Source organism: Podarcis bocagei (genome assembly GCF_964188305.1).
Source record: "Podarcis bocagei genome assembly, chromosome: 13".
Lineage (NCBI taxonomy): Eukaryota > Metazoa > Chordata > Lepidosauria > Squamata > Lacertidae > Podarcis > Podarcis bocagei.
In genome coordinates, this window is record NC_138138.1 from 22,241,874 (window position 1) to 22,255,073 (window position 13,200).

At 47.1% G+C, this 13,200-nt stretch overlaps 1 protein-coding gene across 5 annotated transcripts in view; it reads right to left on the minus strand.

Moving 5' to 3' along the window:
- Window positions 1-13,200, minus strand: part of IGF2BP1 (insulin like growth factor 2 mRNA binding protein 1) — a 73,499-nt gene that overhangs the window by 9,401 nt on the left and 50,898 nt on the right. For 4 of the 5 annotated variants that reach the window (XM_081166447.1, XM_081166449.1, XM_081166451.1 and 1 more), the window contains 9 exons: window positions 12,198-12,479; window positions 10,800-10,934; window positions 10,027-10,149; window positions 9,427-9,562; window positions 6,135-6,257; window positions 5,763-5,879; window positions 4,581-4,655; window positions 2,578-2,709; window positions 1,317-1,430 (listed from right to left, as the gene is read on the minus strand). In XM_081166447.1, the coding sequence (XP_081022573.1) occupies window positions 1,317-1,430; window positions 2,578-2,709; window positions 4,581-4,655; window positions 5,763-5,879; window positions 6,135-6,257; window positions 9,427-9,562; window positions 10,027-10,149; window positions 10,800-10,934; window positions 12,198-12,479 (1,237 nt within the window). The remainder of the gene's footprint in view (window positions 1-1,316; window positions 1,431-2,577; window positions 2,710-4,580; window positions 4,656-5,762; window positions 5,880-6,134; window positions 6,258-9,426; window positions 9,563-10,026; window positions 10,150-10,799; window positions 10,935-12,197; window positions 12,480-13,200) is intronic. The other variant, XM_081166448.1, reaches the window with a different exon arrangement.

Consider the following 13,200-nt stretch of genomic DNA (forward strand, 5'->3'; position numbering starts at 1 on the left):
GAAGACTGTTTGACTTCCGCAATGTTTGAAAACCAAAAACTGAAAGCAGAAGCCTCAATACAATAGGGAAACTCAAAATGGAAGCCGCGTCGGATGTTCAGCTTCCGAAAATCAGTCGAAAACCAGAGCAGTTACTTCCAGGTTTTTGGGAGCCAAAACGTACGATAACAGAGGCGTTCAGGAACCGAGGTTGACTGTATGTGTGTGCATTTTCCACCTTGGGGCCTTTGCGTGAAGGGAGGATTATAACTACACTCAAGAAATAAACAAACCACGGTTTATTGTGCCTGCCACACTCATTTGCACTGGGATGAAGCAAACCATGATCCCTGGCTTAGCACCACATCCAAACCATGGTTTGCAATCGATTTCAGTCTCAACAAACCACAGTCTGTAGCCAAGGTTTGCTCTTGGTTTTCTGGTTTGGGTTTTCTGGAGCAACCAGAAAGATCCCACGTTCAATCCCTGACATTTGGAGTTTGGGCAAGAAATGTCCCCTTGTCTGAGCCCCCAGAGAGGCTGCTGTCAGTCAGTGTGAGGAATCTTAAGTTTCTGCTCCTTTACAGAAAACCCACTGACCATTTAAATTGCACATAGGCTTCCTGAACATAACATAAAACAATATTTAAGCACTTTGGAAAGAGGTTACTCCAGTCTTAGGCTTAATCGCTTCCTCTCTTCCTTGGCATGTACCAGATTCCTGCTGTTAGTTTAAACCATGGGTAGGCAAACTAAGGCCCGGAGGCCGGATCCAACCCAATCGCCTTCTAAATCCAGCCTGCAGACGGTCTGGGAATCAGCGTGTTTTTACATGAGTAGAATGTGTCCTTTTATTTAAAATGCATCTCTGGGTTATTTGTGGGGCATAGGAATTCATTCATTTCCTCCCAAAAAATATAGTCCGGCCCCTCAAGGTCTGAGGAACAGTGGACCGGCCCCCTGCTGAAAACGTTTGCTGACCCCTGGTTTAAACCATGGTGATTGGAATAAGCCAGGTTCAGAAACCAAGGGTTGATCTTTGCTTGTGTCAATAAACTATAGATTAAATGAACTACAATTTGTCCTTGCTGGGCGTAACGAACTGTGTTTTTAACCTGGGAATGGGTCTTCTGATACTGCTAAACCAGCTTTTTCCAAACTGATGCCCTCCAGATTTTGTTGGGACTTAAATTCCCATTATCCCCAGGCTACGCAGGCTGGAGTTGATGGGACTTAAGAGTCCAACACTATCAGGTGGGGGAAGTCTTTAGTCCAGTTCTTATTTAACCTCTTCCACCCATGCCAAAATGGCAAGAATGATCTATTGTGGCCCCTACCTGGCTGGCGTAGAAGTGTCCGATGATTTTGACAATGACTTGCTCGTTCTCATCGGGAGTTTGGTCCCGCGGGACAACTACTTCTGCTGCTGTCAGGTTCTGCAGCTCGTTGACCTGTCGATTGGAAAGACAGTAACGCTTAATTGCATTTTGATTTTATGAAACAAAGTAGCCCTGATTCATTTCTCCTGCACTGCTGCTGCTCCTGCAATCCAGCTTCACTCCACTTTAATAAGGCTAACAAGAGAACTTCAAGCTTGCCTGCGCTCAAGGTTCACTTAAACCATCTTATTCTGTATTCTGTAACTTAAACCCTATCAGTCCCTTCCACTTACTCCTACAGACTCTTAAAAATAAGACTGGGTTCAAAGGTAACCACGCTTTGCACTAACCATAGTTAAAACTTCATGGTTTGTGTTTCAGGCGTGCAAATTATGGTTTTAGAGGTTTCTTCCTCCTTCTCCCCTAATATTTCTGGACGCTGTTCTAAACAGTACCCTATGAGGGCACAGCATCACCCCAAACAATGGTTTTGTCAGTGCAAATGTAACACCACAAACTGTTACGTTATGCCCAAACCACTGTTGGCAAAACACTTCCAGGCATGACTTCAAAACATTCCTTGCTAGTCACTTGCATGCCCCTTTTTGTCAAGACAGTGTTGATTCCGGTATCATAAGAAACTATGGTCTGTCATTCTGTTTCTGACAGAAGCAATAAGAAATCACTCAAACATAAAAATCGAGAAAGAATGGGATTGTTTTAAAAATTAAGTATGATTCCCAAAGTAATACTTGGATGTGCCTAGAGTAAATTTCACAAAAACATAACAGAGGAAAGATATTATATAAAGAGAAGGATGAAAGTTTGCTAGAACACAGTACAAAGATAAGGAATTAAAGAGAAATGATGAAGTCGTAAAGAGGTAGGGGGAAGTCAGCTATTGTATTAGTGAAATGAGATTGGATAGAAGAGTGTATAGATTATGTATGTTATATATGTTAATAGAGAAGAAAATATGATGGGGGGGGCGAAACTGTGGTCTAGTTCTGTTAGGATTCAACCACTTCTAAACACTTGGCATGTGTCAAAGTGTGAACCATGTCCCAGCTTTAACTTCTAGCACGCTTGCAGGCTCTCAATAAGTAATAATCAATAATAAGCAAACACCATCACTGTGAGACACACTCCACACGCCATCTGGGGTCATGGCAGTGCCAGTGGTCTGACCCCAAACCAGACCTCAGCAGTCCTGACTTACCGTTTTGCCTCCTTTGCCAATGACTCTCCCTGCGGCCGAAGCGGGGACTCGGATGTGCGTCTCTAGCTTCACTTCTTCTTTGGGGCCAAAAAAGTTTTCCTCTTTAAGCTTGCCATAAATCCGCCCTTGAGCCTGAAGGGTGGGGAGGAAATGAAGAGACCAGGAGTATATTAATCGACCAGTTCCGGGGACATCCCTGGCCTTGTCCCAGCCTAAGAGACTCAGCACTGGTTATACAGTCGTACCTTGGAAGTCGAACAGAATCCGTTCCAGAAGTCTGTTCAGCTTCCGAAACGTTCGCAAACCAAAACACAGTTTCTGTAGCCAATCGGAACCTGCGGAGGATGTTTGGCTTCCAAAAATAGTTTGCAAACCAGAATACTGACTTCTGGGTTTGCGGCGTTCGGGAGCCAAAATGTTTTGAGAACTAAGTTGTTCGAAAACCAAGGTACAACTGTACAGTGGTACCTTGGGTTAAGTACTTAATTTGTTCCGGAGGTCCGTACTTAACCTGAAACTGTTCTTAACTTGAAGCACCACTTTAGTTAATGGGGCCTCCCGCTGCCACCGCCGCGTGATTTCTGTTCTCATCCTGAAGCAAAGTTCTTAACCCGAGGTATTATTTCTAGGTTAGCAGAGTCTGTAACCTGAAGCGTATGTAACCTGAAGTGTATGTAACCCGAGGTACCACTGTATTTTAAAACTGTCAGGGACAGGCTGGATGGGGAGGAGTGGGGGGAGCTGCCAGCCCAACAGCCCCCCAGGGAGGGCACCAAATATGACACCTGAGAGCGTGGAGCCTGGTGGTGGGCCGCTGAGGAGCAGTCAGCAGATGGGACAAGCTGGGAGCTGATAGAAATGGGAGACTTGAGTGATCAAGGAAGGGTCAGGAGAAGGCGAGCCCTCCAGGATTGGAAGCTGAGAGTCAATGCATGTGACTAAGACAAGTCCCAAGTCCTGCTGACTTTCCTCCCTACTTGAGGAGGGTCCTGCACATTGCTGAGCAACAGGCCAGACAAGTCCAAAGGAGGAGCCCACCCCCTTCGACACAGCCTTCATCTGCTTGGGAGAGATCCAGAGTGAGAGGCTAGAAGGGAGGGGCACGCCTAGAGCTTAGTGTCAGCAACACCGTCATTGAGTTCGTTGCTGTCTTGTTGCTCACTGAGAGCTCCATGACAAAAAAAACCAAGGCGCTTTCTGGTCTATTCTTATTCTTAATTTTTTTGACAAAGTAATAATAATAAATAAATAAGAATAAAAATCTGTACCCCATTGTAACTATCCAACCTCCCAAAATTCCAACTCCTCTCGTGATGGTTTGACCCCTTTCTGTTTTAACAGTACAAATTCTACAAACACCCTCCACGTCTTCCCAAAATCATTTCTCCTGCGTATTCCCCGTTTTACCTTAATGGCACATGTTAATTTATCATTAATAGCTATACCCCACACCTCTTTGTACCATTCTTCCATTTTCTATTCTGCTTGCCCCTTCCACTTCCTAGCTATCATAATCCGTGCAGCTGTCAATAAATTTGTGAGCAAGTCCTTCCTAGCCTGCAAATCTTCCACTCCATCGTAAATTGATAATAATGCTACCTCTGGATTTTCGGTCAGCTTTAACCCAGTGACTTCTGTTATCTCCCTAAACACCCTTTGCCAAAAAATACAGTTCATTCTTCTGACTGTTGCTTCCCTTATTATTGAAATGTGGATGGTAATCTCCTCAGGGCAGAGACCTCTCTCTCTCTCTCTGCTTGTGTTACTCTGTAACGCATTGTGCATATGGACTGTGACACAATCGTGGTGATTAAATAATGATAAAAAACCAGTAACGGTAACATCTGGTTCTGCAAACTGATCTCACAGTGGCCAACTGGATGCCTATTTGAAGCCTGCGACAGGGTCTGAGTAACGGCACTCAGTAAATAATGAAGATGATGCATGTAATCATGTTTAAGTCCCCCTGTGGCCACTGATCTGTAAGAAGGGAGGAAAGAAACCTTGAATTGGGCTTCCGGTGGTCCAGTGATTATCACCATTCGCACTTTGGAATCTGGCGTCTCTGGAGGAGCAATCTGAAGGACACAAGAGGAAGAACAGAAGAGCCATTTATCAGCAAAGCCTGGGATTCATTCCCCATCCCTCTACTCCCAAGATACTGAGTTCAGAATGAACTGAGCCAAAGGATGATCCATCCATTCCTGATGGCAATTATTGTGATTGTTATTTATTAGATGGCATACCCTACACCTTCCTCTAAAGGAGCCCAGGGCAAGACAGCTGCAGAAATCAATTAGGGAAGGGCCACAGCTCACTGGTGGAGTGCATGCTTTGGTTGCAGAAAGAAGGTCCCTGATCATATTCCTGGCATATCCAGGTAGGACAAGAAAAAGCCTCTCCAACCTAGAAAACAGCTGACAGTCCATGTGGACCAGGGGTGAGGAATACTTTTGGCTCAGAGCCAGATCCTTCTCAGTATTGGCCTCACATGCCAAACCTGACAAGTAGGCAGGCTGTCTTAAAGCACTTTGCAAAAGGGCTCTTTGAGGTAGCCCCACGATTCTCCTTTAAGCAGGCAGGCAGTGGGCAGGTACCTGCCATGCACAAGGCCTGAACCAAGATGGACAAAACCTCTCTGTTCCTTTCTTATTAAATTATACACTGTTTCTGTTCAGTTTCCTCAGGATTTCTTTTCTCTCTGGGCATTCTCTGTGTTATTTACCTGACTTTGCTAACAGGGGGGTGGGAAGAAATAAAAGGAATTTTGCATCACTCTTGGCAAACTGGCTGTGCCTTTCTAAAAAAAAGATTTGCTGCACATTTTAAGAAACTCTCTAGCATAGCAAGCAGAACAGACAGTGCCACTAAGTTGCATCAACACAAGTGTAATGGCATAATCCACTGGAAAGCTCCTGCGTGAACCAAATGATGCAGATCAGCTTGGATAGCTCAGTTAGTTAGAGCATGGTGCTGATAATCCCAAGGTTGCAGGTTCCATCCCCGTATGGGACAGCTGTGTTTTCCTGCATTGCAAGGGGTTGGACTCTACAACTCTCTGATTCCAGGTTGTTTTTCCACAACTCCCCTGAAGTTCAAATGGGACCCCGGGGTGCCTACTTTGTTTTCTAGAACCATCATGGCTTGCATCAAACAACAGGGATTAAACAGAATGGAACGGGCACCTTGATGGAGGCACTTGCGAATCTGGAGAGCTGTTTGATGTGCTGTCCCTTCTTGCCGATGATCGCACCCACAGCCTGGGCAGGAATGAAGACGTGCACAGTCTCTTGCTCAGGAGGCTGCCGAGATAAAAGTTTCTGGGGTCACCAGTCAGTATCAGTCAAACGGGATATCCCAAACTACTAGGTTTGAAACTGTTGTCTGCCATGCACCCAGCATTGGCTGACTTGCTATGATGTCACAGAATGTTTAGTGCATGGGCTTGTTTGTTTTGGCAGAACTTGCGTGTGATTTTGTCTGAAGCTCACACACGCTACAGGAAAAGGAAAGCTCTATGCTAGTGCATGTTTTGCGTAGGTTGAGCTCAAGCTTACCAAAAAAGAGCTGTATGGGGCTGCTCCAGAGACACTACTTGGGGGAGGAGGCACCGCATTGGAAGAGGCAGGAAAGAGGCCGACGGCAGCTAGGTTCAGCCCAGGTATCAGGTGCGACTGTAGCTAAAAGAAAAAGAGAGCGAGAAAATGTAATATGGCAAGCAAAATATTCATTTCTACATTTTTACTGAGAATTCGCTATCAGCGCTGAAACACTTCTCGCAGTGCAGTGGTTTTGCCTTACTTTCTGCAGACTGGTTCAATCAATTTGTCCTGATTTAGACAGCTAAGAAAGCAGCCAAAGGCTCTGTATAATAAACTTCTGCACCCATGGAAACAAGTTTGGGCACAGGTGGCATCCACAGAGTAATTAGGGGACCGAAACACACTTTCCGAATCACCACTTTCCATTATGCGCCCAGGTTTCAGTGCACCGATCAACTGCTCAAGGTAAACAAAGAGAAACTGTTCCGCAACCCCAGAGCAGTGAACCCGACACGTTTATGAAGCACAGTGCAGCACAAGCTATAAAGTGGGAGCGGAGAACTCGGAAGCAAACTCACGTCACTCTTGGAATTCCCCAGGTGGCTTTAGGCAAGCCACTGTGGTGCAACTCACACAATTTGGCAATGAAGGGCAACACTGCAGACTTGTGGGCCTCAGACAAGAAGAAGAAGAAGAGAAGAGTTTGGATTTGATATCCCGCCTTTCACTCCCTTTAAGGAGTCTCAAAGCGGCTAACATTTTCCTTTCCCTTCCTCCCCCACAACTCTCTGTGAGGTGAGTGAGACTGAGAGACTTCAGAGAAGTGTGACTGGCCCAAGGTCACCCAGCAGCTGCATGTGGAGGAGTGGAGACGCGAACCCGGTTCACCAGATTACGAGACTACCGCTCTTAACCACTACACCACACAACCTCCTTTTTCCATTCACATGCATAGGTCCCTGTGGCGAACACACAGGGCCCCCGGACGTTTGACAGTCTATTGACCCTGTGCCACCACTATGATTGCTTTCTTCGCTGCCACCAACCCGTTTCAAGATGGAAGAAGTAGGAGCAAGATGGAAGAAGTAGGAGCTTGGAAACCCACAGAGATGCTGCTGTTTGCCAAACCATGGTATGACATTGGCCTGCTGCAGATATTCATGTTCTAGCTTAATAATCCAGGTTGTGTACACTTGCACATAACCCCTTTGCTGTGGCTTTCCTCCTGCCTTCGCATGAGTGCAGGAGAAGACAGGAAGTTGCAATCAACCACGGCTTCCTGTTACCTTCTATTAGGGAACCGTAGCTCATGACTTCCAAGCAAGCCAGGATCAGAAGCCAGCTTTAAAACACAGCGTAAGGTTGACTTATGAATTCTGGCTTGTTTCGAAGCTATCAACCATAGCTCCCGCTTTGCGTGTTAACTGTGGCTTCCTGGCTTCCTGCCCATTATTTGCACACTGGGCATTAATATCCCATTGCCTGTGTTCATTAAGCCAGAGACTGATTCCCCATATGCAACCAATACATCAGAATTAAGTCTTTCTCAGTCTCCATCGACTATAGAGTGAGAATAACAACGCCTACTGATTATTGTAAAGATTACTGCAATCCAAACATTCAAAAAGCCCTATGTCAATATTAAATATTGCTGCTACTACTACTAGGGCCTTCTTGGCAGTGGCGCCCACCCTGTAGAACGCCCTCCCGTTAGATGTCAAGGAAATAAACAACTATCTGACTTTTAGAAGACATCTGAAGACAACCCTGTTTAGGGAAGTTTTTAATGACTGATGCTTTATTGTGCTTTTAATTCTGTTGGTAGCCGCTCAGAGTGGCTGGGGAAACCCAGCTAGATGGGCGGGGTATGAATGAATGAATGAATAAATAAATAAATAATTGGTGGTGTCAGAGCTGCTCGAAGATCCTAGCTCACAGAGGATCACGCTAGCCAGCGATCATTAAGTAAAAGTCTTTATTGAGTTACAGTTTCCATTCTCAAGCTGCTGCGTGCAACTCTACGTCTAGTAGCTAGATCGGCGAAGCTCCGTCTGATTCTCCGCCCCTTGTGCACCAACTTAATATCCTAGCCCTGCTCCACCTTTTCCGCCTGACTGTTCTCCTCTGGGTCCCTCTGCCCCCCGGGGTTTCTTCCTTCCGGGATTCTTCTGACGCTGAACCGGACCCTCCTGCCTCCTTGCGCCGGGCTTTAGGACCTGGCTCCCTTTCCGGGCTGCTTACTGCGCCGCCTTCCTCTGCATTTGAACTTGGCGCGCGCGCCCAACCTTACACTTTCCGCTTAACCGTTTCTTCGCTCCCCGATGGAGGTGTGGCCACTCCTGACTCATGCCCTCCCTCCTGTGGTGAGCTGCCAGCGCTTGCCCCCTGGCTCCCTTCCTCCTCCCTGCTCCCTAGCGGTGACGCTGGTCCCGATTTCCAACTGCTCTCCTCTGAGTCCCCTCTGGCTCTATCTTCCTGGGGTGCCCCCCTAAACTCCCCCCTTGCCCTGGCCACTGGTGCTCCTTTCTGTGAATCCTCTGATTCACTGGAAAGACTCGGAGATCTCGGGTCGTCGTCATCACTCATCTTTTCTTCTGCCTCCTCCCCTTCGCTCTCTGTTTCCTCCCTTGCCCTTGCCTCTGCTCCTAAACCCCTGACAGGTGGGTTCATTTGCGACCTACTCTGTTTCAGGGCCTCTGCTTCAAATCAAGAGAAATGAACATATTTCCTTCTTAAAAGTTATTCCTCCACCTTGTCACTTAGCAGCCTCTCTTTTGACCACTTAACTTATTATAATGTTGCAACCAAGTTAGCAAAAGTTTCTAGTCCACAACAATTTCTATCATCGCACCTGCCCATCTGCACCTTACTTTATCTGTTATAAGATTATAACCTATAAAAGGAAAAGTAAGTATGGCAGGGAGGAACCAATACTATTCAAAGTAACAATGCAGAACCCAATGCCTAAGACAGGCATCCCCAACCTGAGGCCCTCCAGATGTTTTGGCCTACAACTCCCATGTTCCCTAGCTAACAGGACCAATGGTCAGGGATGATGGGAGTTGTAGTCCAAAACATCTGGAGGGCTGACAGTTGGGAATGCCTGGCCTAAGAATTAAGATTCCCAAGTCCACAACCAACTAGGTAATGGCTTTTGAAGGATAACATATTCATACAAAGCAGCTGAATGGATTTCAGAGCCTTTTGATGGAAAGCCGGCGATTCCAAGACAAATAGCAGTAGCCCTAGATGGGCTGTCTTTAGAGCTTCTGAATGCCCAGAGAAGGTGCAACATAAGCAGACTCACACTCATAGCCGCCACATCGTTCTCATAGGCTTCTCTCACTTTCTTCATGATCTCTTGCTCGGCTTTGCAGCAGTTCTCAATGGAGCCCTTCACAGTGATGGTCCTTTCAGGGTTGTACAGGGTCAAATCCTGCAGCCTGGGGAGGAAAGGAAGCATCAGCCTTTCATGCAAGTGTCACCAAATCCTTGCCCAACTTGGAGCAACATGAATAATCTCATTTCATGTTTGACTGCTGTTTCGTGCAAAATACGTCTTTCAAAAAAAACACTTTTTTTTAAGTGAGTGCACACTGGCCCACAATGCACCTCAAGTTTCCAGGACTTATGGTGGGCAGGGAAGTAACTAACTGAGGGGAGAGGACAACAACCCATGGTACAATTATACCCCTTGCCCAACAGTATTGGCGGGAAACTCTTGAGGCAGATTATGATGGCATAAAATAGAAACTGCTCCTGTGTGGATGAAGGGAAAAAGATTCAACACTCCATAGCGCCCTAGTGTGAACACAGCCTAATTTGAATACAATACTTTATATATATATATATAAAGGGGGTCAAAACAAAAGGGGGTGAGGGGATAGAATGGAGAAGAAAGCCTTACGAAGAGATGGTGATCTTTGTCTCTGTGTCCTGCTCCACCTTCTTCAAGTTGCGGCCTTCTTTGCCGATCAGCCGTCCCACAAAGTTGTTATGGGCTAGGATTTTCAGGGGCACTTCATCAGCCCTGTGTGAGGGGGGAGAAGTTGGGGGGGGAGGGGTGAAATCAGAGGGTTGGACTCCCACATTCTGACATGCTCCTGAGGTCAATTCCAGGCCACCTCTTACACTTTGGGACACCAACCCCTGAATAGACAGGCCTCTTCTGGAAGCTGTAGGTGGACTGTCTTGCCAGTGTAGTGCATGCTCTAGTTATCTCCCGCTTGGACTACTGCAATGTGCTCTACGTGGGGCTACCTTTGAAGGTAACCCAGAAACTACAACTAACCTAGAATGCGGCAGCTAGACTGGTGACTGGGAGTGGCTGCCAAAACCATATAACACCGGTCCTGAAAGACCTACATTGGCTCCCAGTACGTTTCCAAGCACAATTCAAATTGTTAGTGCTGACCTTTAAAGCCCTAGATGGCCTCGGTCCAGTATACCTGAAGGAGCGTCTCCACCCCCATCACTCAGCCCAGACACTGAGGTCCAGCTCCGAGGGCCTTCTGGTGGTTCCCTCACTGCGAGAAGTGAGGTTACAGGGAACCAGGCAGAGGGCCTTCTCGGCAGTGGCGCCTGCCCTGTGGAACACCCTCCCATCAGATGTCAAGGAAATGAACAACTATCCACTAAGCCAACGCCACACTTTGTGCCAACGATAGCCCACAGCCTTACGTCTTGGTGTCTTTTGCCTCCTTCTGCATGATTTCCAAAATCATCTTGCAAGCGGCAGAACAGCCCTCTGGGGTCGAATGGATACTGATCGCTTTCTCTGCTGCCCCGGCGTTTTCCTTCCGGTGCACGTCGATTCTGCAGGGAAGGGAGAAAAGAGCCAGCTGCTTGAGTAGCAAAACTCGGAAAAGGAGGACCACAGCATAAGCCAGAAGAACCAGAAACCCAAAGTCCACCCAACAGATGCTTCAGAATCTTGACTCCCCTTGGCTGCTCACTCTTCTTCTTCTTCTTCTTCCTCTGCCTCTGCCCAGGCTCCCCATCTTTGCTACAAATCTTACAATCCTTCTCTTTTCCCCCTTCCATATCCATCTTGTCAACCTCAGGAAGATCTGTAAAACTCCCTGGGCTAGAACAAGGCCATTTGCAGGCCTTCTTAGACATACAGTAAAGGAACATTTCTGCAGTAGAAGTAATTTTGAATCTCGAACAATGAACAATGGAGCTCTGGGACTGGGACTGAGGTGGCCTGCGTTAAAACTCCTCCTCAGCCATCAAGCTCACTGGGTTAGTTCCTGGGCTAGTCCCTGTCTCTCATCTTAAGCTATGTCATGAGGCTGCAGTGAGGGGAAAGGGAAAGAGGAAATTGTTTTCTTAGAGAAAGGGTAGCACAAAAAACGAAATAATATATCATTTCCCAGTGGGCTGGGTCTCCATGAGCCAGGTAACAATGAGGGGAACATATGTACCTCATAGGGTATGGCACTCCATAAACGGGGGACCATCACTGAAAATACCCTGTAGCGGGTCAAGAATGTGTGCACATGCACACGCGCGCACACACACACACACACACATTATATAAAGACACATACACACCCTTGTAAATAAATAAATGTCCCAATGTGCCACCCTTAACAGCACCCACATCTGCAGCCTGAGGTGCCTTCTAGGCCCAAGAGCAGGCACACTTTGGTTCTCTGAATCCCAATCCCCAGGCCTCTGACCCTCCAGTCTTAACAGCTTAAATCCTTCTGGGCTAAGTTTCCACCAGAGCATACTCCAAGTTGCTTTATTTGCCTAGGGAGAAGGACAAGATGGCGCCTCCCATATACCAACTGGGCTTCAACAGCGTCAACAGGACAGGGCCTTCCACTCTGCCTAAGCCCTGCAGGACATACAAAGGGATGCGACACAGCTTGCCTGGCACACACACCACTGTGCCTTCCAGCACCTCATCACCCAGTGTCTGAGGCAGACGTCTCACTCTGCCCAACGATAGGGCTGGCCTTGTGTCCCATGCAGCCCCTAGCACACTACCGGCAACAAATCAGTGCAAAGGTGTAGCAGTAAGCAAGCGGTGTTGCTATGGAAACACTTGCTAAGCTAGCAGGGCCTTACTTGGACTGCGTCTGCTTGGTGATGTTGCGGATGGTGGCACCTTCTTTGCCAATGATGGCTCCCACATACTGGGTGGGAACGAGAAGGCGGAGGGGAATGTCTACTGGCTGCTGTTTCACGGGTGCTCCTGAAGCCACGGGTGAACCTTGCCTCGGGGCGCCCCGCGATCCAAAGCCCCCTCGGCGCCCATTCTCTGCACCCTGGACAGTTTGTTCATCGGGGATGTAGGAGACCTTCAGTGCGTGGTTTTCCAGTTGGTGGCCGTTTAGTTTCATAATGGCTCTGAAGACAAGACGGACAGATACACAGAGAGAGAAGCCGCTCAATTAACTCCACTTAAAACTAAAATCAGCACATCTGCAGTCAAAAGAACTGTCTGGTTAGTTAAAATCTGCATGTGAAATCAAACCCTACTACTACTGTGTGCAGTTTTGCCCTGGACCACTCCTCAGCTTGTCCTGAGGTTTTAATCCCCAACCAGCTGACAACTTTTCCTTCCCTCACAGAAGCTGGACTTCAAACTACTCTCTGTTCCATGCCACCACCACACCAGCTCTGCCAATTCACACACCAGAGGCTTCGCTATGAGACGCACCACACGCTGTATTATTATAGTAAATAAAAAGGGGTGGAGTCATGGCAAGGCTGATATATAAAGCAGCCGAGAACATATAGCAACAAGGCCATTTTGAAAAGCCAGAAGGTTCCTCATGCATCTGCCCCCATCCCCTTTTGAAACCCACAAGCCCTCTTCCCTCTTCCGATTGCCACAGCTGCTTGGCTCTCATTTCCAGTGATATATATTTTTTTGCTCTTTCCTTATTCACTTCTGACAAAGGGAAAGGAAGCTGATATATGGGCAGTTCTCTCCCCTCCACCACCATTAATTTGAAATAGCCATCAGTAATGGCATTTTTAAAAAATCGCTTCATACCCTGACGTTTTTTATCGCTACACGTTAAGATTTTGTCAAGATGTACATTTCACCTTAAACTAAATGTGA